Raw genomic sequence first — 23,911 nt, 5'->3', positions numbered from 1 at the left:
AGAGAAAACTAGAGAATGCTTACACAGATTAAAATCAGAAGAATTATATCAAACCAAAGAGCAATTAAATGAATGGCAACAAAAAACAAATAAAACGAAATGATCAACTCCGCTTTAGGGAGAATATTGTCCGACAATATCAGAGGAATAATGAACTAAAAGATAAAATTTTTTGCAATTTATAATGATCGGGCATGTATGCTTCAGTGTATATTTTGTTCTTGTGATGGTCTATTTTTCAGTCTCTCTGTAGTTAAATTTAATTAGATAACATTAAACAGAAATTCTAGAATAATTAAATAAAATTAAACAGAAATTGAAGTTGAAAATCCAAAAATAATACGATTCTAAATTATAATTTTCAATTAATATTAAATAATCAGATGTTTCACCAAATGTATTACATATGTGTAATAATACCTATTAAATTACACATACCATTTTTAAAAGTACATAAAATTTTATTTCACTAATAACTTCTGATTTTTTCCATATTTTATTTTTTTAATTGTTATTATTGAATTATTAATTATTGTAAAACTTATTTTACAATCACGGGTAAATAAATTATTAATAAATCAATATATTTAAATTTAAAAAAATGAAATGAAGTGGGATTCGAGCTGATGTGCCTTCCCCTTCTAAAATCCAAATATTTCATTAATTAATTTGGCTATAAGTCTGGAATTAGTGAAAATAAGTACATCTTATGATATATCGTTGAAAAGCCTCAATGAGAGCTTATTACTGCAGTTAACAAAAAGTCCAAAATCTAATTTTTTGGATTTTGGGCTTTTTTGGACACTTTTAGTCCAGGCAATTGTAATCAAAAGGGGAGGTGCACAACTAGATGTTACAACAATCCTAATTCCAAAATTTCAACATCTTACGGCTAATCGTTTTTGAGTTATTCGAAATACATACGTACAGACGTCACGCCGAAATTATTCAAAATGGATTCAGGGATGGTCAAAATGAATATTTCCGTTTAAATATGAAAACCGAAATTTTTGGCGATTACAATACTTCCTTTACTTGTTACAAGGAAGTAAAAAACTGTTGTTTCTAAAGGTTCTTAGTTAAATCGCAACCTTCAGCTTAGCGCAGTATTATTCACCAATTAATCTACACATATACTCTGTAGAAATATCCAATTAAAAGTAATAATATGTACGTGTACAGAATATGCTTGTCAGAATACTCTAGAAAAGAAACGAATGATTATATTTGTCGGAATATTTTATTATTTGTAGGTCATAATTGTTTTTATTATGAATTATTTTAAAACTAATACGTTTTATCCATTTTTTTCATATGTGCAGTATATATATTGTCTTTGAATAAATGTGTGAATAGCTGATAAATATGTGGTTTTTGTGACATTTTCTTTCTATTTCAGTCTTTACCTTGAGTGTGTAATAATTTCTAATAATAGAGTATTGTTAATAATAGTTATTATGTTTTGCAATTATTCGCTTCTTTAATATTCTTCAATTCTTCTTAACCTTTTTATGTTTTTTTGTAATATGTATGGCTGATTCACTCCATATACATTTTACATGACTGCTATTGATTTCTTTCTTTTTTTAAAATGTTGCCGAATCGTCTTATACGCTTCGCTATATTCCTATAAAATATACGTTTTGAATATGGAAACGGATATAAGAAATCTGTTCAAAAAATTAACCAAACTTTTTCTAAAAAGAATAAAATTGTTTTGAATATTTAAAACATTATACAATTGTTTTCCTTTAGAGCTATCTCCTTCCTTTTGTACACACTTTTTCGAACATATTTTCTACTTTGGGAACCAGTTATGGGACGTACTTTCCGAAATAGCTTTCAGGGCGTTCTGAAAATTAATTTTATGGACTCTATTGGTTGAAATCGCTGTCCTTATAACGGTAATTTTAATTATAAAAAACGTTACAGGGGCTAGATCGGGTGAGAGTTGACAGTGAGCAATTTTTTTTTTACGAAATTCGTGAATTATCAATGATGTATGGGTTGCTAAAGTTCCAGGTTACGACTTTCACACTTTCGCGAAGATGTCTTTTAACAAAGCCTGTTGACAGATGTCAACTCGGTGAACAATACCTTTGGTGTCAGATAAACGTTTCAACAGTATTTTTATGTTTGAAAGACTTCTGGAGCTTTTTAAAAAACCATTAATACAGAGTTCTTGTAAAAACATTGTATTGTTTTAATCGAGCTTTGCATTAGATTATATCGAGTTGTTAACTTAAAGATAACTTATGCTTATTTTTAAAAGTGTTGTCTTGCCTTACCCAATTTGTAGAATAATATTTACACATAATTTATCGGTACGCGTTTGTCAAACAAACACTGTTAAGTAGAGGGCCTTTATCTGTGTTTGGGTGTTTATATGTGTACTCGCACATTGCTTTCTTTTGCATTTGTAATTATTTTAATATACTTTAACTGTTATGTTTCTGATTGGCTTTTGTTTTTATTAGTGGCGGCTCGCGTAAAGGCACTGTGGAACTGCAGCACCTGTTTCCACTTGATATTACCGATAACATTTAATATAATGAATCCTTTTTTCTTTACTTCTTTCTTTATACTTGTACAATACAAAGAGTGTTTCTAAAATGGTGGGCTGGCTATAATTTTTCGGATTCTACTGGTAAAATTAAACAAAAAATATCGTTAGGAAAAGTTGCAATTTCTCAGTCGTTCTCCCCCTGACTGCCATTTTGTTACTTTTATTTTAAAATTTATATCTCAAGTTCGGATTGACGAATCACATTAAATTTGGATAACGTCTTGGTAATAAAGTTTTAAAATCGGCAAAAAAGCAGGACTTAAATACCTTCGCAAATTACAAAATGGGCGGTCATGTTTATTTTTCAATCCGTTATATCTCCTTAAATATTAATTTTATCAAAATTTATATTATTTATTAAAATATTAAGCCTTTTATTTTGAACAAAATGACAGTTTATATTTAAAAGTAGGTTAAAAAATAGTCGAGTTATGGGAGAAAATTAATGTTGTAACTTTGTGCCATAATTATTACATCTATTATTGTGAAAATTATTACTTAATCTTGATACTAATTTACAATACTAGAATTAACAATAAATATAAAGAATTAATATTTCATCGAATTGAACGTAAAGTGGAGGACATGAAAACAGACACACTATTACATAAATTTCTGCCATAACTCGGCTATTTGTAAACCGATTTTAAAAATAAAATGTCATTTTTTTCAAATTAAAAGGCTTAATATTTTAGTAAATAACATAAATTTTGATAAAACTAATATTTATGGAGATATAACGGATTGAAAAAGAAACATGGCCGCCATTTTGTAATTTGCGTAGATATTTAAGTGCTGATTTTTTGTTAATTTTAAAACTTTATTACCAAGACTCTTACCAAATATTAATGTGATTCTTCTATCCGAACTTGAGATATAAATCTTTATAAAAAGTAACAAATTGGTGGACAGGGGGACAACAAAGGAGAAATTGCCATTTTTCCAAAGGATATATTTTGTTTAGTTTTACAAGTAGAATCAAAAAAACTATAGCCAGCCCACCATTTTAGAAACACCCTATTTAATTCTTAAACTTAATGTCGGTAGCCCCCAGTTTATGAAAGAAATACAAAAATCATTGTATGGAACTGTGCGTTTCACAGTTCCAGCGGCGAGGTATTTGGCTGTTGTGTGTATGCGCACGTAGGAAGCTGTACGCGAGGCTGCGAGGAAGAAAGAGAACTGTCGCTTCCGCAGTGCTAACCTTGGCATGGTTGTGGAAGGTAGTTTTTTTTTTACTCCGCGTGTATATGGAACGTTCCTTGTTCATTCCCTTTTCTAGTTCAGTCAGTGGAGGGAATATGAAAGTGGTTTAGTTGTTTTTTCAGTAGCGATTAGAAGATGGCGGAAAGCAAGGGCACTTAGATTGCCAGATCTGTCCAAAAACACGCTGGAAGGGTGAAAGAGGAGGTAATTAGTAAAAACTGATTATGTATTTGTTTCTGTGTATTTAAAATGTTAAATTAAGCACTATTGGAGTATAGTGTTTTTAAGCGGACATTTTATTAAGTTATTATCTAATAATACTAAAAAAATATTATCCGTATTGGTATTTCATTATTTATTCGGTTAAAACGAATACGGATTTTAAGCACAACGTGCTTAAAAATCGTGTGCCACATTCTTTAATGATAAGTGTAGAATTAGATTATTATCCTACTTCCAGCTATTCTATTTGATTCATTTTTCCTTCGGTTATTTTATTATACAGAAAACTTTAACCGTGGCCTTGAAAAGGCCCAGAAAAAAAATTTCTGGAGCAGCACCCCCCCCCTACTAATTTTAGAACGAGCCGCCACTGGTTTTCTCTTTTCCCTTTCTCTCTCATCTAAAAATACACCCAGAAAAGTTATCTCTCAAAGAAGATGTAGCTAAAGAGGTTTGTATATATGTTATTGCTGTATAAATAGATTTGAAATAAACTCGGAATAGAAACAACTTAAATTCATGTATTTGTTCACCTCGTATCACAAACAGATCAGATATCGTGTGATAGGGCGCAACCCGATTGATAGTCCTTTGTCACCAAGAGTGTATTTGAGCGAGTAATAAATTAATTAATTGTATGACAAAGAGTCAATATAATCATAATAGTAATAATGTTTTAAGCATACGCACTTTCATAGTATGTTTTGAACTTAATCTTTTTATTGTCAGTTGTTCCATTCATAACAAGTTTTTTTTATCCTGTAATTACTTTGAGTATCCAATTTAACCTCTTCTTTTTTATATCTCTTTTTCTTTTAGCGTTATATTTTAAGTTATTTTAAAATTAATCTAAAATACAACAATCTGGTAGAAAATAGTGTCGCTCTTTTTTTTATCCGATAAAATTTTTAACTTTATTTCTAACTTAGATTCATGAGATTTATCAAATTCATATTTCGTAAAAGAACTTTATTTTTTTCGATTTAACTTATTTTGCTATTAAACCAGGCATTCAAAATTAATGAAATCTTTAATTTATAGTATATTTGTACCTAATGTTACTCAAAAAATAATAGAATTTAATAAATCGCAAAAAGAAAATAAGAGATTTAAATATTAGAGGGATTTGACATGAAAAATCGCACTGTGAAAAGTTTTTCCGTCTCAAACAGGCCAAACCGTTTGCTATGGATTAAAAAGAAAGTATTTATTTTCTACGAAAGAAAAATTCAAATCTGATGATCTGAATACATAAGGGGAGATAATAAAGTCGGCGTCAAAGCAGTTGTTCTGAGGTATCCAATATCTAACAATATATGTGACCCCATCCTAATTCTATATTAGTTTTTTTACTTAATAATGATTTTTACTTCCTTGTACGAAGTAAGGAAAGAATTCGGATCGTGAAAAATTTTGGTTTTCAGATTTCATCGGAAATATCCATTTTGACCATCCCTGAATCCATTTTAACTAGTTTCGGCGTGACGTCTGTACGTATGTACGTGTCTCGTATAACTCAAAAACGACTAGCCGAAGGATGTTGAAATTTTGTATTTTAGGACTGTTTCACGTCCCCTTTGATTGCAATCGACCGGAAAAAAGTGTCCAAAAAAGCCCAAAATTAAAAAACATGTGGATTTTGAACTTTTTCTTAACTGTAGTATATAAACCCTCATTGAGAGCTTTTCAACGATATATCATAAGTGGTATTTATTTCCACTTGTTCCAGAGTTATAGCCAAATAAGAATTTTATTTAATGAAATATTTGGATCTTAGGGGAAGGCACATCGGTTCGATTCAGACTTCATCTCCCTTTTTTTACCTTTTTTTAATTTAATTTAATTTAATTTTTTTAATTTAAATATTGATTTATTAATAACTGTTAATCTGTGATTGTAAAAAAAAAAACGATAAATAGCAATTCAGTAATAACAATAAAAAAATATATATGAAAAATTATCGGATGTTATTAATGAAAGAAAGGTTTATGATTTTTCATTTTAAAAAAATGTTTATATTTATTTTAATAGGCGTACAAGGAAGTCATGTAGTGTCCACATCTGATTTTTTAAATGAACGGTAAAGTAGAATTACGAGGTTCAAAATTGAGTATGATGCGTTAATGAGCCGCCTTTCGTTGATTGGACTGAGCTTACATCATTACTCTTGTAATAATGATGAAGCTTATGGTTATTTTTTACCACTGTTTTCAGATATATTTTAATCCACTGTAAATTGTAGTTCAAGAAAGTTTTTATCTAGTAAACTCAGGTTTTCTGTCAATTTCATAATAATTATAAAGAGCCAGCAGTGAATTGCATAACTTGATCGGCGCACGGCGTCCGGTCAAGTTATGTCAATTCATTTTTTAATTCAGTTCAAACATTTTAAGCTCTACTTGTATCTAAGATAAAATAATTTCTTTTTATTGAAAAACAATAACCAAAATTAGGAGTTGTTTTGTAACGTACTAATGTATTATAAAATATCAACCAAATATTCAATTAGTCAACTTCAGTTATTTTTCATATTAAAAAATATATATATATATATATCGTACTAAATTTAAATGTTATTCATTTTTTATGAAATTGTTTATTAAATATAAAATTATTTATTTGATAATATTTTAATCTTGATTTTTTAAAGACAAGATGCTCAACAAAATAAAGCAATAACCAAACTGTTTAATATTAGTATATTAGCATCGTTATTTCGAATAATATATTCTCGAATTATCGAAAATTTTGGGGATTCATATAGCAGGAGGCTTTTTTAATAATTAAAATACTGTTACTGAAATTGATATTAAATAAATTTAAATTGAACTTAAAAAAAGTTTTACAATTTTTTTTTAAATTTGGGAGCTCCCCATCAAGAAGTATTAAGGTATTTTAGTGACTGTTATTTAACAAAATACGTTTTGAGTATTAATGATTTGAAATTGCAGAAAAACGTTTTTATTTTTTATTTTGGAGGCTTCTATAATCAAGACGAAGCATTCAGATGAAATTAATTGTTAATTCAAATAAGCGGTGATAATAAATCTAAAAATAAACTTTTAAGAATTGTTTAAAAAGTACAAAGATACAGCCGTAATTCTAAAAGTTCACAAAATTGTAATTTTATATGAAGGGGTGAAACGTTTTTCACCCCTTCTAGTGAAGGCTAGCCTTCCTTTGAAGAAAGAGTAAGGGCTGTCAAAAAAAAAAGACTTTAACATTTTAAATCTAATGGGTAACTTGCGAGATGGATTTAAATTTAAAAGAAAATTAATTAAAAATAATTTTTTTTTGTTTCGACAAATCATTGTAATAGAAGAAAATATAAATGGAAAAAACTCCCATGAACCTCTTGTCTGAAGCAAGATAATAAATAAAATAACAAAAATACATAAACAAATTTCTTTAGGAAGGGGTGATAACCCGCTTTTCCATTTTTGTAAAAATTTAATATATTTTTTCTCCCAGAAGATACGAGCCTCGGCTTATAAATTTTTCATTTTAGCATGCTACACGGAGGCAAAAGTTACTATCAACTTGGGCGTGGCAGCACATAATAGCTAAAATCTCCTCTACAAACCGGCGTTAATGCGTTGAAATCCGTTTACCGGTTTGTTTTCAGTAGCAGTTAAAATGGAGTCGAGTAAGGCCAATATTTAAACACGGTTAAAACAGCGCACAGTGATCGAATTTTTAACAACAGAAAATGTGAATCCTACGAATATTTTTCAACGTTTACAAGCGGTTTAAATTAGTGAAACTGTTGACAGGAGTACTGTGATTAGGTGGGCGTTGAAATTTCACGAATGTGAAGCTGATAAAGCGACAATTGAGGACACACTTCGCAGCGGATGACCAGTTTCTGTGACTGACGAGAAACATCGAAAATTGAACGATTTGCTTCAAAGTGATCGGCGAATCACCCAGCAACGCATCGCTATTCAGTTAGGCATATCTAAAGAACGAGTAGGCCATATTATCGAGCAAACTCTCTGATGGCTCTCCGCAAGCTTGACGAAGTTTGAGCCTATTCCAGATCCGCCATACTTGCCGGATTTGGCTCCGTGTAACTTTCACTTCTTCCCTCATCTCAAGAGGGATCTCAAAGGTAATCTCATTAGAACACCGACGATGAGGTGAAGGAAGCTGTGGCCACTGGGATCCGAGAAAGACCGCCAGAATTTTTCAGTGACGAAATGCTAAAACTTGTCACACGTTGGGAAAAGTGTATCAGTGTAAACAGGGATTATATTGAAAAATAAATATTGAATTGTGTAGCTAAGCTACTGTACCTTTAGTCATCTTTTATTTCATTCCAATATCTCTTTTCATTCACATGCTGCGCATATATGTTCAAAATTTATCAGCCGGGCCTCGTAGTACCTGTCTACAAAGTTTGAAGAAAGTCGGTCAACTGGGTCCAGAGTTTTAAGACCAACACGTCAGTATACATATATACATAACAACAAAGATCGTCTGACAAAAATAAATTTTTTGGACTTTGCAAGCATTGGAGTAAAAAATCTTTTTGCAGATTAATTACAATTTATTCAAATTATTTTTTAAAACGTTTGTTTAAATGTCTCCTTAAGGTACAAAACTTAAAAAAGTCCAGTTTTTAATTTTCTTTTATGACTGCCACTTATCGCCGTAGCAGGAAAAGTAAAGAAACTTTACTATTTATAATAATTTTGTTATCAACGTAACAGTTGATACTACCAAATTGACAGGTCGTTTACGTTCATATAATTTTTAAATATACGACGACCAACTGTGTTATAATTACGCAATTATCACAACTTTCAAACAATTAACATGTGAATTTTTAATTATTGTTACAACTATGACGAATAATGTGAGTTCCTGAGGATGTAAATTAATTTCGAAAGCCTTGAACGTTTTTTTTTATTAACTATAATTGTTTACTATTTTATACTATTTTTATATTATAAAATTAAATGCAATCACATAATTCTCAACCGATTATGTAATATAATGTATTCGAATTACAGTTGTATAATTACCTAAAAAATCATAACTGTAATGAGTTATTGGGAAGTATAATTATTCCCAAACCAAAATGGAATTTATTAACCAAAAAATTGATAGTAGGATATTAACAATATAAAAAATTAAGGGAATTGAAGTTACATGGCTTAATTATATTTGATAATTTTGCTATGATACAGTGTTATTATTTTTTAAGGATGGCTATGAAGCTAAACGATTGTCAAAAGATGTTTTCTGGTGTTGATAATATTCAATGTAGTATTTATTTTCCTTATGATCCTGTTTTTAAGTCTGTATTTTTCTATCTAATTCAGAAGATTTAATAAATCATTAAAACCATGAAAAACAAAATTTCGGTGAGTTTTCACGGAATCTGTATGTGTTTGATGAAGAAAGTCTTACATTTTTAATATGAGAATGGAATTAGGTAAGTTTCCAGACCAATTAAAAGTGCTTGTGGTTGTACTTATTTCTAAGTATTACGATAATCTGGAGGATGGAAATTAAAAACTGAAATTCTTATTACCGCTTTTCTCGATAATAATAATTAAAGTTAGACCTCTCAAATTTCTTTAAAAAAATCCCTTTCGGCACGCCGGAAGGCGAAGGTAGATTTCACCGGTGCTAAAGTAGAGATAAAAACGAATTCCACCTTAAAGTTAAGAAATACTTCAAATTTATTCAATACGACAATGGTTGCATATGAAAAAAGGTTTCATATGTTTAGCATACTACAAGCCCAATCGTTTTACAATTCCAGCTATATTTTGGTAATTATGCCGTAAGGGTTGGTCATATCAAAAATTATTCAGACAAAAGTTTTATGTACTGTTTAGAGGACTAACGACCACTTTAAACCGATTCGATACTGTGCCTATTAAGGGAGGTATAATTTTTTTTGTCTTCGAAACCCCATTTTTTCCACCCCTTGGGCCAATGATTTATAATGTCAAAAAAATTTACGTAGATAAGTTTTAGGCCCTTTTCCAAAGAATAGTAGGAACTTTCAATGATATTTTATATAAGAAAGTTATAGCGATATTTTGTTTTTTTTTCGAAAAAGCCTCCCATTTCCACCTCCTTGGTCCGATTTCTCCCATTAAAAGACTAGACAGAGATTTTGGGTCGTTATATTTTATGTATCAATTTCAAAATGATTGGCGAAAAATTACGGCAGTTATCGTTCCACAAGATATATATATATATATATATTTCTTTGTGTGCGTGTGTATGTCACTGAACTCCTCCTAAACGGCTGGACCGATTTTGATGAAATGTTTTGTGTGTGTTCAAGGGGATTCGAGAATGATTTAGATTCACAATTTGGTCCACTGGAAAATGTTTTTTTAAATTAATTTTTTATTTATAAGTAGTTGTTGATTTTGGAATGTTTTACATTGGATCCGGCAGACTGCGCTACCATCGCAGTATGAAATATTCAATAATATTCTATTTTAATTTTAGTTTGTCCCGACAGTTGGTGCTGCGATCAAATTGAGAAAAATATTTCGTAATTTTGTGTTATTATTGTGTTACAAAAAATCGCGAGAAAAAAGTTTTTTAATAAATAAGAGGCTAATAAATCAGCTGGAAATGTAAACAAAGGAAAACCAATTAGATCAATGCAAGATGGCCGCTGTCAAACACAACGACCAATCACAAAGAGCCCGTATGGCCGTTGCCAATGTAAACAAAATCACAACTGATTAAATAACAAGTAGGCAACACTGCGATCGCGTTTAGAATTGTGCGCGTATTGAGAAATATTATATTATTATTTATTGAAATAACGTTTTAAAGTGTAATTAAAAAATATACATTGTGCAAATTTGTACACTGTAATTTGTTGTTGTACAAATTTGTTGTTGATCTTGGGATGGTTAAGGCACACAATTGGGTCCGGTAGGCAGAGCTGCGATCGTGTTGAAGTTTTTTTTTTAATTTTTGGTTTATCAGTCAAACCCGGTAGTTGATGCTGCGATCGGATTCTAGGAATTTTTTTTAATTTTGTTGCTTTTTCGCATATCAGTTACGAACTTAGTATTGTTCTTACATTAAAATTCGTATTTTTAACGAACTACTGTGTTTAGAGAATAGTTTGAATTAAATCCGATAGGTAGTGCTGTTCTGACAATTGGATTTATTTACATTCTGAATTTTATAAAGTTAAAGGTGAAATTTTATAAGGTTCCGTAATGTTTTGTAAGTTTCTTAATGTTCAGTATTAATTGTAGTGATTTTGCAGCCACAACACTTTTTGTTAAAAAAATTATTTTCCACCGAATACTGTGATTAGAAAGTGGTGTGAATTAAATCCGACAGGTAGTGCTGTTGTTTTGCCATTTGGATTTATTTACATTCTGACTTTTATAAAGTGAAAGGTTAAATTGCTAATGTTCAGTTTTTTAAGGTTTTATGAAATTTTCAATTGTCATTTAATCTGTATGTATACTCAGATCTAGCAATAGCGAAGCATTGCCGAGTCTGCTAGAATTGCGCGCTTATTGAGAATATTATATTATATTATTATTTGTTGAAATAACGTTTTAAAGTTTAATTAAAAAATGTACATTGTGCAAATTTGTAAGGTGCAGTATTGAAGTGAGTATTTTACATGATTTTTCTTGAATTTTAATGATTTATACACGTGCATTCAATACCAATCAACTTAACCTACAAATTTAAATTGTCAGTTCTCATTTGATTCTATGCAACTTATGAAGTACTGAACGGCTCTTTGAAAATAAAAATTTAAGTTTGTAAAATAAATTATAACATTTATAAAATTAAAATATAAGTCACTTATAATATAGTTTAAAGTATATTTAAAAAATTGAATTTATAATGTTTTAATTTAATGATTAATTTTATAAAAAGTTTTCTAAAATTATTTTTAATTTACAATTATCTAAAATGTGGTAAAATAGATGTTAAAATTAAGAATGAGAAAAATGTCTACTAAAATTATAACTACGTTGCTTTTTTACATTGCTTTAATTTTTTTATTAATTGATTAATTAAGCTGTTATGATTATGGTTATGAAACATCAAAATTATTAAATTAAAAAAAAATATGTAGGAGGTACTTTTTTAGAATGATGTTAAGTGAAAATTAGTAGTAATGTGGATGAAAATTTATTAATTACACTAATTATTAATTTTACGACTTTAATTTTTCGATTTTTTAATTCAATTTTCATTGGACATCTCAATATTTAGTGAAAATAAATATTAACCATACTACACATAATTAATCAATAAATCCATTACAATAATTCAACAATCACAAACTGATAATATCATACTAATAGTCATTTTAATGAAATTTAGAATACATTCCTGCTAATTTTAACTTAATAAGTTACTTATATTTATGTGTGTGCATTTATTACAGAATAATGCCGCGTCAGGACAACGTCTGTCGGGTCCCGCTAGTATATATATATATATAAACTCTTGAACTGACGGTGGTTTTGGGATCTGAGGGATGTGAAACGCGAAGATATGTCGAAATTTTCTGGAAGTCGAATCATGGTACCCGTTACAATAGACCAGAAATATACCTAAAACTAACATCTTTGGTTGAAACTGATTTTAATTTTGAAAATAAGAAGAAATTGGAAAAGACCAGGTCTAGCGAGTAGAGAGGCTGAGGAAAGACAGTCAACTCATTTTTGGCACAAAACTGTAAAGCTGAGTGTGCGGACGCATTGTTGTGATGAAGGAATCATGAGTTCTCTCACCCCAACTTGTTCTCTTTTTGCTGATTTTTTTCACGTAACCGTTGTAAAACGCCGTGATAGTACGTACGGTTCACTGTTTCACCTTGAGGTAAGAATTCAAAATGCACAATTCCACTAAAATCAAAAAAAGCATCACTTTGACATTGGATCGAGATTGACGTGCTTTCTTTGGGGTCTGGAGATCCTTTGCCAATCCAGTGTGGTGATTGAACTGTCTCAAAATCGTAGCCGTAAACCCGGTATTCGTCTCCCCTTGTGATACTTAGCATGAATATTTTATCGTCATCGGTTTGTTCAAGAAGTTGCCGACTAATGTCCACTAAATGTTCTTGTTGCTTTTCGGTCATCAAACGAGGATCAAAACTTTGCTGCAACTGGATGCGTGTTCTATTTTGCAATCAAAATGTCACGGCATGATCGAATCGAGACTCTGACCTCTTTTGCAAGTTCTCTGACAGTCGATCGGCGATTTGCACGCACCAGATCGTAGATTTTCTGAACGCGGGTGCCATCAGTTGAAGTCGAAAGTCTTCCTGCTCGAGGAATCTTTAATTGACTGACGATCAGTTTTAAATTGTGAAAACGGTTAACACTGCGTACGAACCAGAGTATCATCTCCCTAAGATTGTTTCAAAAGTTGAAACGTTTCTATAAAAGTTTTCCCAGTTTCACTCAAAATTTTACGTTCTGTCGTTGTTCCCGAAAATTGCACATTACAAAAATCGCTACTAACATTTAAACACGTAGCATTCAAATAACAATAACACTAACACTAAACGAGATATCAACAATCCAAAAACATGTGGTTACAGAGGCGGTTATGCGAAATACAAGCTGCCAACCGTACGTCACTAAATATCTCCGTTGCCGCGTAATTAAAATGGTCGGTTATTTTTTGAACAGAAAAAACGTATAAATCAAAGAAGCTATGTTAAAATCTGCTTAGTACATTTTTACTGCACGTTGTTAAATTTATTTGTATATTTAAAAGCAGTCGATGAGATGCAATTTAAAAAATTAATTATAAAAAATCATATTTTGAAAACTTATATAGTATATTTAAATGTCAATGAAAAGACTGGACTTTTTATCGAACGAGTATCGGTGTAGTGGTAGGGATTTGTAAATTTTAATCATTTTAAACAGTTTTTTTTAGTAGTTTAGAATTATTCGTTTCATTAGCAAGCATTTTATTACCGTTAAAATATCTCTAAATAAGTATTTATTGAGATATAAAAATAAATAATTTTATTAGAAAAAAAATTATTACTGATATGGAAAAATAATTTATTCAGATGACACTTTTTTTTTATTCCGGTTTGTAGTATAACCGGAACATATAACAGGAAAATTGGCATGGATTGTATAAAAGTATAAGTAAATATAAATAAAATGTAGTATCGGATTGTAATAAAGTATAAAATTTTAGCTTTTTTTCTTTTATTGTTTCAATCGAAATTATTACTTCTGTAAAAAAGAAAACTCTGATAAACAGTTATCTAAATGAAATCTGAAGTAAAAAAAAAAAATGTTCAAAAGGCCATTAAAATAAAAATAATAGTTATAACCGGAAAGTATTTTTTTTCGACGGCTTAACATGTGTTATAATGAAGGATCACATAAATGGTCTTTATATATCCGTAAATTTATATATCGTCTTTATATACCGATATATAAATAACATTATATATCCGTTTATGTTGTTCGGCAAATTCGAGAATAAATATCTCGAAATCAGATTTCATTTTTTTACACAAAATTTAGACTGTTAAATTCTACGTTTGTATTGTCTTTAAAGGATTCTCAGACACTATTTGAAAGGTTTTTTTTTTAAAGAGAATATTAAAATAAACAATTTTTTAAAGCTCTGATTCGGAAGACTTAGTTTGGCTAATTTTTTCTAGCGAAATCCGTTATCTTTATTTAAAACAAGATTTAAATAAATTGTAAATAATCTGTGAAAAAATTTTACTCCTGTGCTCCCAAGTCCAAAAAATTTTTTTTTCACACGGACGTTGTTGGTATGTACGTATGCCGTGTGTCCCAAGACGAGTATACGATTTTAATTTAGTGTCATTCGCTCATTCCTCAACCGATTCTTTTGAAACTTTACAGATCTTTTTACGAAGGTTCAAAAAATGTTCTATGAAAATTCCAACCTCCAAGGATATATAGAAACAAAGTGGCGGTTTTCGAATAAACACATCAATTTCAGATAAACCACGTTTTTTATTCGTTACAAAATATGTGATAAAAATTATTAAAGTCAGATGATGTATTGTTAAACAACTGTTCAAGTTTAATAAAATAAGTTAATAATTAGTCATAAACTGCTTAACTTTCTTGTGTAATATTTAATTGTTAAAATGGGATTTACAACTGTACAAAAACTTAAATGTTGTGCACGGGTCATTGCATTTGACAATCTAGCAGAGTCCAAATGATATTTTAGAGCTGAATTAGTAGGTAAAAAATACAGCCGATCTACTGATGAAGGAAGAAAGAAAACTGTGTGTGCTTCATTACTACGATCTCCAGATAAACCTAATTCAGTGAGAGAAGTTTCTTTAGATATGTGCCAAAACTCACCGGGTTGATCTAGCGGTGAACGCGTTTTCCCAAATCAGCTGATTTGGAAGTCGAGAGTTCCAGCGTTCAAGTCCTAGTAAAGTCAGTTATTTTTACACGGATTTGAATACTAGATCGTCGATACCAGGTGGTTGGGTTTCAATTAACCATACATCTCAGGAATGGTCGAACTGAGACTGTACAAGACTACACTTTATTTACACTCGTACATCATCCTCATCCATCCTCTGAAGTATTATCTGAAAGGTAATTACCGGAGGCTAAACAGGAAAAAGAACAAGAAGCAAACAAAGACTGTACGGCCCGTTCTCCTTCCGGGAGGCAACCGTTATTTGTATCGTTTATCTGGACGTGCTCCAAAATTGTCTAATTCCTCAGTTAGACGATGATAACCTAGATGGACATAATTACTATCAGCAAGACAGGGTATCGCCTCACTACCGCCTAGAAGTCCGAGAGTTTCTTAATATTCGATTCCAGGTCGGTGAATCGGTCGTGAAGGTTCGGTCGCATGGCCACCTCCAAACTGAGTGTTGGATGACAAACACATATAAAGATTTATTAATATAAGTTACAGATTCGGTTATGGTCTCATTTCATAGAAAAACACATGATGTGTTTAAAGTTGTGAAGTCCTTTTTGAATCACGGAAGTCGTCTTTCGCCCTCTAACTTTTTACATCTTATAGTAATAAGCCAGGCCTTTTTGGGATGCCACTGTTGTAAATGCCTGGGTAAATATTTACATAGTATTTTTGAATCACCAGGTACTTTCTCATCCGCAGAAAAAATAAGGTGTGCACCTCTACGTAATGGCAATTATACACTATTGAGAAGTTTACGACCCTCGCCAAGGCTCATGTCGTAACTAACTTCGCACTCGTATATTAAAGGCTATCATTATAGGCTTGTTGCATAATGTAGTATTATTGATTTATTAACAGTCAAGTTGTACTTTGATGAAGTTTCAAATAAATATAATCGTTAAAAACGTAAATTCGAAGAGGCATTTGGATACTTATTCTTTTAGGTAGTGAATAAGCGGTTCGACGCATGCGTATTACGTTGTATTTTTAACTTCCTGTACCTCGTTTATAAGAGTCTGTATAAATTTTCCTACCGCGATCATTATGTTGTTACAGACTTTACTACAGGAATAGAGGGGAAAATTGTAATATTTAAAAAAAAAATTATAGTCAAATGTTGTTCGTGTGTGTGTGTACTTGCGAATTGTTCAGTCATCTGACGGATTAAACGGTTGAATGATTTTCATAAATTATGTTTCCAAACGTTAAAATCGACGAAACATAGGGTATACCAAGTACCGAATAGCTATGCCCCTTGCGTTGAACCGATAAGAATTTAACGTGTTCTTGTCACATTTAATGTTACCACGTCCCTGTAATAGCGTGGGCGTTAAAGGCTGTAATTGGCAACATAGCACATCATTGATTACATAGCTTGTTTCCATGTCAGAGATAGTACTCTCTCATGTGAAAAGTTGTTTGGCATTTAGTACAGCTACCAGATCCTGAACCGTATTGAGTTATTGATGTAAAAGTTACGTGCGGGCTGCTGACCTGATTACTCATCCGTTGATAATTTACTATCTGTTGACTTATTTACCGTTTCTACAGAGCTATTTTGTCTCTACAAAATCGGAAAATGTTACACTTTTTTAATTATATCAGCGATTTATTTACCATCCTATAAATTGTACTTCGGATATGCTGAAACTGAGTGTATTGAGAGTGATTCTCAATAGGTTATTTAACTTAGGTTAAAATGTTCAATTTTTTATAGAATAGGAGCATTATTTATTTATGTTGACTAGAACTTTTCTGTTTAGGTATAAGGTAGTATTTTTAAATTATCTTATTGTACAAGCGATTTATGAGGTACCGGCGAAAATTACTTAAACGTCTGCTCTTTTCTGACGCCATACTTTGTTATTAACAAAAACATCTATCACACTGATTTATATATCCTAAATCTAAGTAATCTTTTGGATAGGTGGTATTGTAAGGTGGTCATTAATATGGAAATGTTGTTCATATAATGTAAAATGAGCTAGAGTAAATTTCCGTACAAATCAAGTACAACAGCTGTTCAAGATCTACTGTTCATGATAATTTTTTATACTTTATTAAGAATTAATATTGTAACCCGCCGGGTTAGTTGATGAGTTAACAGGTTGACTGGCAGTAACCCACCGGGTTGGTCTAGTGGTGAGCTCGTCTTCCTAAATCAGCTGATTTGGAAGTCGAGAGTTCCAGTGTTCAAATCCTAGTAAAGTCAGTTATTTTTACACGGATTTGAATACTAGATCGTGGATACACGTGTTCTTTGGTGGTTGGGTTTTAATTAACCACACATCTAAGGAATGGTCGAACTGAGACTGTACAAGACTACACTCATACATATCATTATCATTTATCCGCTGAAGTATTATCTGAGAGGTAATTACCGAAGGCTAAACAGGAAAAAGAAAAGAAAGATTGACTGGCAGCAGATTTTCCCTGTAATAAGAAAAACAAGAAAAAAGGTTTACTGCCATGCCAGACTCCGTGGCGCGAGTGGTACTGTCTCGGCCTTTCATCAGAGGTCCCGGGTTCGAATCCCGGTCAGGCATGGCATTTTCACACGCTACAAAAATTGTCATTCATCTCATCCTCTGAAGCAGTGCCTAACGGTGGTCCCGGAGGTAAAAAAAAAATCGTTGACTGTCATGAGATATCAAATGATGTCTCAGCCAGTTATCCATTATTGCTATGAGATATCATTTGATGTTCAGTTTTGCAGTTCAATACTGCTATGAGACATCAAATGATGTCTCAGTGTAATGTCACACTTAAGATGCAATATTATTGTTTATTTTTAATCTTTTTTGTATCAAATTACTTATAATTTTAAAGATAAGAACCTGGATATTTTTTGTGTATGTAGCACAGAGGTTTTTCTTTAAATTTAAAATTAATGAATGTTTTTTTTGAAAATCAGCAAATAAAAGCAAAATAAACATAAGCAAACCAACCGTAACGTAAACATAAAAAGGATGTTGTAATAAAATTCGAATTAATTTTAGTTGTTTACTGACAAAGTTTAATTAGATTTTAATATGAAGTACTGTTAAAAATATTAAATTGAAATTTTATTTAAAAAATTTCAACTCAAAATATAATTATCAATAAAATGTGATTTTATTACAGAAGAGGGTGACTTTTAGTAACTTATGTTTAAAAAAGTATAGCAATTTATGAAAATAGTACGCAAACAATTCTGGTGTTGTAGAATTAAAAATAAATACAATCGGTTGTTAGTAAGTAAAATATATTCAATTAAATATATGTTAAACATTCTGAGACATCAATTGGTGTCTCGTTATCCACGGTTGCGATGAGACACAAATAATTGATGTCTCAACTTTATTTTTGAATATCTCAAAAAGAAAAGTTGCAAAGTGAAATCGGAATCAAAAATTAGTAATAAGGTTACAATATCTTTGTTGAAACTGAAAAAAAAGACAGCACTGGTGGATACTTTTAGCGAAATAAGTATAACAGAAATGTTACATTTTTCGGTGTGTCAATCAAGCCGTTAAACAACACGTTATCGCAAAATCAGTTGATTTTCGAAGTCGAGAGTTGTAATGTTCAAGTCCTTGTAAAGGCAGCTGCTTTTATATGGATTTGAATGCTAGACTGTGAATACCGATGTTAATTGGTGGTTGGGTTTCAATTAACTACACCTCTCAGGAGTGGAGACCTGAGTCTATTCCTGATTACATGTTTACCGGTACATTTAAACTTACACTGCTCTACGTCTGCAGCTACGTCAGGTTTGGCAAGACAGTAGCGGTAATTGTATTTGCCTATATACACACACACCCAGATCCGGCAGTAGCTGAAAAACTGGTTGAAGAAAAAAAAAAGAATTAATATTGTCGTTACGGTCACGTACATGCATAAGAATGTAATATATTGTTTTAATTGTTTGTGGTATGTTATAATAATTTATTATTGCTGAGACTTAAACCTGTACTGTATTTATATTTTTCAGAGTTATGGCTTCTGAAGGTCCTGAGGTTACATTCCTTTTCCAATTTGGATTTTTTAGAGATACTGTCACAGCTGATCCAAGCAATTTAACACTTAAAACGCTGAAAGACTACGCATGTGATTTTATTAATACAAAGGTTAGTTAAATTTACTTCTATTTCAATTTGTTCTCTTGTTGAATTTTTTAAAATTTATTTGTCAACCCGATTTTAACTCCGTGGTTTGAATCAATGTGAAAAATTATTCTTGTTATTTCTCTCTATTAGGTGTTACTTTTTCGTACCGTTTCGTTTACAGGTTTATTTATCTTAATATTTTAGCCAAAGTGGTTTATAAGAGTATCAGAACAAAAGTTCACTGAATTCACAGAATACACGTCGGTGTGAGTTAATATCAATTCTACTTCGATGTACTTTTGATTACCTTTTAGTCCCATCTTCTATACATCCACCAAAACTTTGACATGTATGCGTATGTTATGACTAGAGACCGGATTATATGCATTTGCATATTAAGCCCATTCTCACCGGTTATTGCATATTTTCGCTATATTTACAATAGTTTTCGGTAGGGTACCTTGTTAATAAATGAAAACTTACATTGTGGCCGGCCAAACCTATTAGCTGCACGGCTCTTAGAGGACACTTAGCAGCCGCGAAACAGTACCTCTGATTGTTTATGTTTACAAAAGTAACAAAATGTTAAGTAATTTTTAATTATCGAATTTATCGATATTTTATTCAACTACTTATGCTGATTTTGAAATAAAAAACTAAAAATTATTTTTTTATTATTTTAAGTTGCATATTTTGACACTTTTCTTGCATATTTCAAGCATTTTATGTTGCATATAATCCGATCTCTAGTTGTGACCTAGTTTGTTCGTTCTCAAAGTGGGCGATAATGCCCCCTTGTGGGCGCTGAAAGCCTACAGAAAATTGGGGGCGTTCATGCGGTCTAGGAAGGCGATGGCTGATTAAAAAAAAAGGGCAAAATTACGTTTTCCTGATATTCAAAGTAAAATTAAATACCTACTACACTAGTACAAAAAATTAAAGGGACACCTATATTTTATGATAAAAAAGGATTGTATTCAAGCTATTTTAACTTTGCAACCAAAATGCTTAAAAAGGAGAACAAAAAATAATAATTAAAGCTTAAATACCTTTTGACGGTATACCTTAGATTTTAAAAAATCATCAAATTAAAAAAAAATCAGTGAGAAATTGCTGTCATTTAAAATGTAAGTTTCAACTCGGAAATAGGATATGCCACGTTTAAAAATTATAATTGCAATTGCTGTTTTTTAAGAACGCATCTTAAAAATGTCAATTGCAATTATTATTTTTAACAGATGATAAGTTTAAAAATTTTGGGGTGCGCTAGAAAATTTTTGATTCTCAATGTGGGCGATGAACGATAAAGTTTGAGAATCAATGACCTAGTTCCTAAAAAAAAACTCCCGATTTTCCCTAAAAGGGTAACTAAACATATCTCTTTATTTCTGGAAGTCTCCCCAGGAGTTTTATCACTTTACTGAAAAACGAACGAGTGCTTTAGATAAGATAAGAAAAAAGGAATGGTTAAAATTGTTTAAGCTATCATCACGTGGATAATGTAATTCATTCATTTTTGTGATTCAGCAACGGTGGAACCTTACGTCCAGAGGACGGAAAGGTAGTGAAGCTAATTTCTATATCTCTTGAGAAAAGGGAGGCATCTCTCATTTCTCATTTTATAAGTTTTATATATATATATATATATATATATATATATATATATATTCTGATATTTATTTTCTAATTTTCTTAATCTCCTGCGTAATTATTGCAGGCGATTTGAGGACTAGCAGAAAGCAGCCTATAACCTAACAAAGGTTATTCAAAATTACTCAACCTAATGTAGAATATGGCAGTTTTGTTAATATTGGGGAAGCAGGTGATTTTATACTATTGTAATAAGGTTTAAGCGAGCGGTACGTGATCTGTTAAATCCCTCCAGAATAGTACGGATCATTTATCGTTGATTGTGCCTAGAATTGTGCAGGGTAGCTTGTTACGGTTTGTTGAAGTTGTCTTATTTCATATTTTTTTGCAGCAATCCATTCAAAATAAATAAATATAAGAAATCTAAAATCTTACACGAGTAGAATTACTCTTATTCATTGACCCACCTGCGTGGTCTCCATAGAGAACTGGATGGTAGTTTCGGATCACTTGAACAGCTAATCAGATTATTTTTTTTTTTTTTTAATTTGTCCGTTATCAATAAATTTCAATTTTTATAATCCCAGCTATAGCAATATAAGCTGCTACAGTTATAACGGGAAAGTAATCGATCGGTCAAAAAAAGAAACTAAAAATTGGTCTTTTTTTAGTTTTACAGTTTAAGGAGACATATTTTTTTAAAAATTAACAGTGACAAATTTAAATACATTTTAAACAATCTTCGAAAAAATGTTATTCCGGTTTTCCCAACACCAAAAAAGTATTTTTTTTTGAAACTGAGATTTGTGCGTATGAACGTAAGTACTGTATGTATGAACGTAAGACCTGTACTTGGTCTTATAACTCTGGAGCCCTTTGACCGATTTGCTTCACACGTGATAGATAGGTACTACCTTTAGGGTGGTTATGAATTTTTACAAAAATGGGAAAATTGGATAGGATGTTATGTTAACCGAAATAAAATTTCAAAACTTGGGTTCTTTAACTAAAAATGTTTCTTTATAAAAGTTGAAGTTCACAAAACCAAGTTTCAATCAAGATCACAAATTCATCACCTCCAAAAATGATTATGTTTTCTTAACTATATCTTATTTCAGAAAAGAAGTTAATGCGAGTTTTTTACATCTATATTTTCTACATCAATAGGCCTTCAAACCACTACATACATTTTTCCCGTTCCACTCCAGTGCCCTGTGATAACAAAAAAAAAATATTTTTTTACGTTTTTAAAATTTTAAAAATATATTTTAAATTCACCCATTGGACTTAAAATCTTGATTCGTAAATAGCTCTTTAGTATTTTTTGAAAAAAAAGAATAAGCCAAATATTTTCATCCCTTCATAAAAAAATTATAATTTTTTAAACTTTTAAAAGTACGGCTGATTTGTATATTTTTAAAAAATTTAAAAAGTTCTTTTTTTTTAATTTATTACCACCACTCAGGAAATATTTTCTTCTTAACAATTAATTTTATCCGAATGCCTTCCCCTTGCTCTCATAATGAAAAAAAAGTTTTCCCAATTGCAAACTTTTAATGCTCAAAACGTATTTTGTTAAACAATAAAGCACTAAAATAATTAATACTCCTCTCCTGATGGGCAGCTCCCAAATTAAAAAAAAATAAATATTCGAAATAATTTCGTAGCCGGAACTTTTTTCAAAAATGAATTTCATAATTTGACCGCCAGAGCCGGGAAAAGCTTTTTTATAATCCCAAGAAAAAAAGCATTCCTCGAGGTGGTGAAAAGATTTAGAGAACATTATTTATATTATGCTTGCTTAATTGTGGGTAAACAATTTTGTATTAGTGATTAATTAATCCTGGTAATTATAACTTTGTTACAATTTTATACTTGTAAATGAATTTTATGAGTGTATTCTTTAGGTGTAAGGTTAAATCTAATTAGAAATTAGCGAGTACATGAAAATAATCAGGAAACTTATAAATGTTAATTACAAGATGAAGACGAATATTTATTATAATTTAATTACAAAGTACATTAAAGATATCTAAAGTCTAATTAATGTTTTATCTAATTATAACGAAATATTTATTTTATTTTCCCGTCTGGATAGCTCTATAGCAGAGCTGCAGCTCTAGACGGAAAAGTATTGTAATCTGTCCAATTTCAGCATATGCAGTCTTCACCGGATCTTGACGTTTTGACACTTAAGAAACCCAAAATAACAAAAATAACGGATAGAAATTTTCCGGATATTAATGTACGTGTGTGTGTGCGTGTTCAGTGTGTGCCTATAAATAAATCATCTCATATCTCCAGAACCACTGGACCAATTTTGACCAAACTTGGTCGGATTACTTTATACGGGAGTTAATGTCATTAAATTTTCAACTTAAAAGATCAAGGGGGTGAGGCTGTAAAGAAATGTCACTTCCCTCAGTATCTCCACATTTCGACTAATTAAGGTCATATTTTTCTTAGGCACATTTGGTAACAATTAAAAAATAACAGTATTTGCAAAAAAAATTTATGCAAAATCGCACCACCACCTCAAAAAATGCTGTTATCGTGTGCTATGTTGTGACGTCACAGGTGAACGGTAGAATTTAATAAATAAATAATATTTAAAGTGAAAAAAAGTAAATCGGTGCGGGTAGATCTCGAACTCGATCGCCCGGTCGACTCGGTCCCTGGTGCGTTAAGCCTCGCGGCTACACCAGTCTGCCGACCGTACAAACGAAATTTCTTCTATGTAAGTTGTGAAATTACATTAGTTTAGTTGCTGTCGACCGTCGCCGCTTGTACCTCCATACCTGTGCGAATT

At 31.0% G+C, this 23,911-nt stretch overlaps 1 protein-coding gene across 1 annotated transcript in view; it reads left to right on the top strand.

Annotated features, from left to right (window-relative positions):
* Nucleotides 1-23,911, top strand: part of PKD (serine/threonine-protein kinase D3) — a 287,780-nt gene that overhangs the window by 87,002 nt on the left and 176,867 nt on the right. Inside the window, exon 2 of the mRNA XM_075367438.1 lies at nt 19,398-19,533. Within this exon, the coding sequence (XP_075223553.1) occupies nt 19,402-19,533 (132 nt within the window). The 5' untranslated portion in view covers nt 19,398-19,401. The remainder of the gene's footprint in view (nt 1-19,397; nt 19,534-23,911) is intronic.

Source organism: Lycorma delicatula, chromosome 5 (assembly GCF_047948215.1).
Source record: "Lycorma delicatula isolate Av1 chromosome 5, ASM4794821v1, whole genome shotgun sequence".
NCBI lineage: Eukaryota > Metazoa > Arthropoda > Insecta > Hemiptera > Fulgoridae > Lycorma > Lycorma delicatula.
Note: the sequence above shows the minus strand (reverse complement) of the source record. Positions and strands in the feature narration are given on the sequence as shown.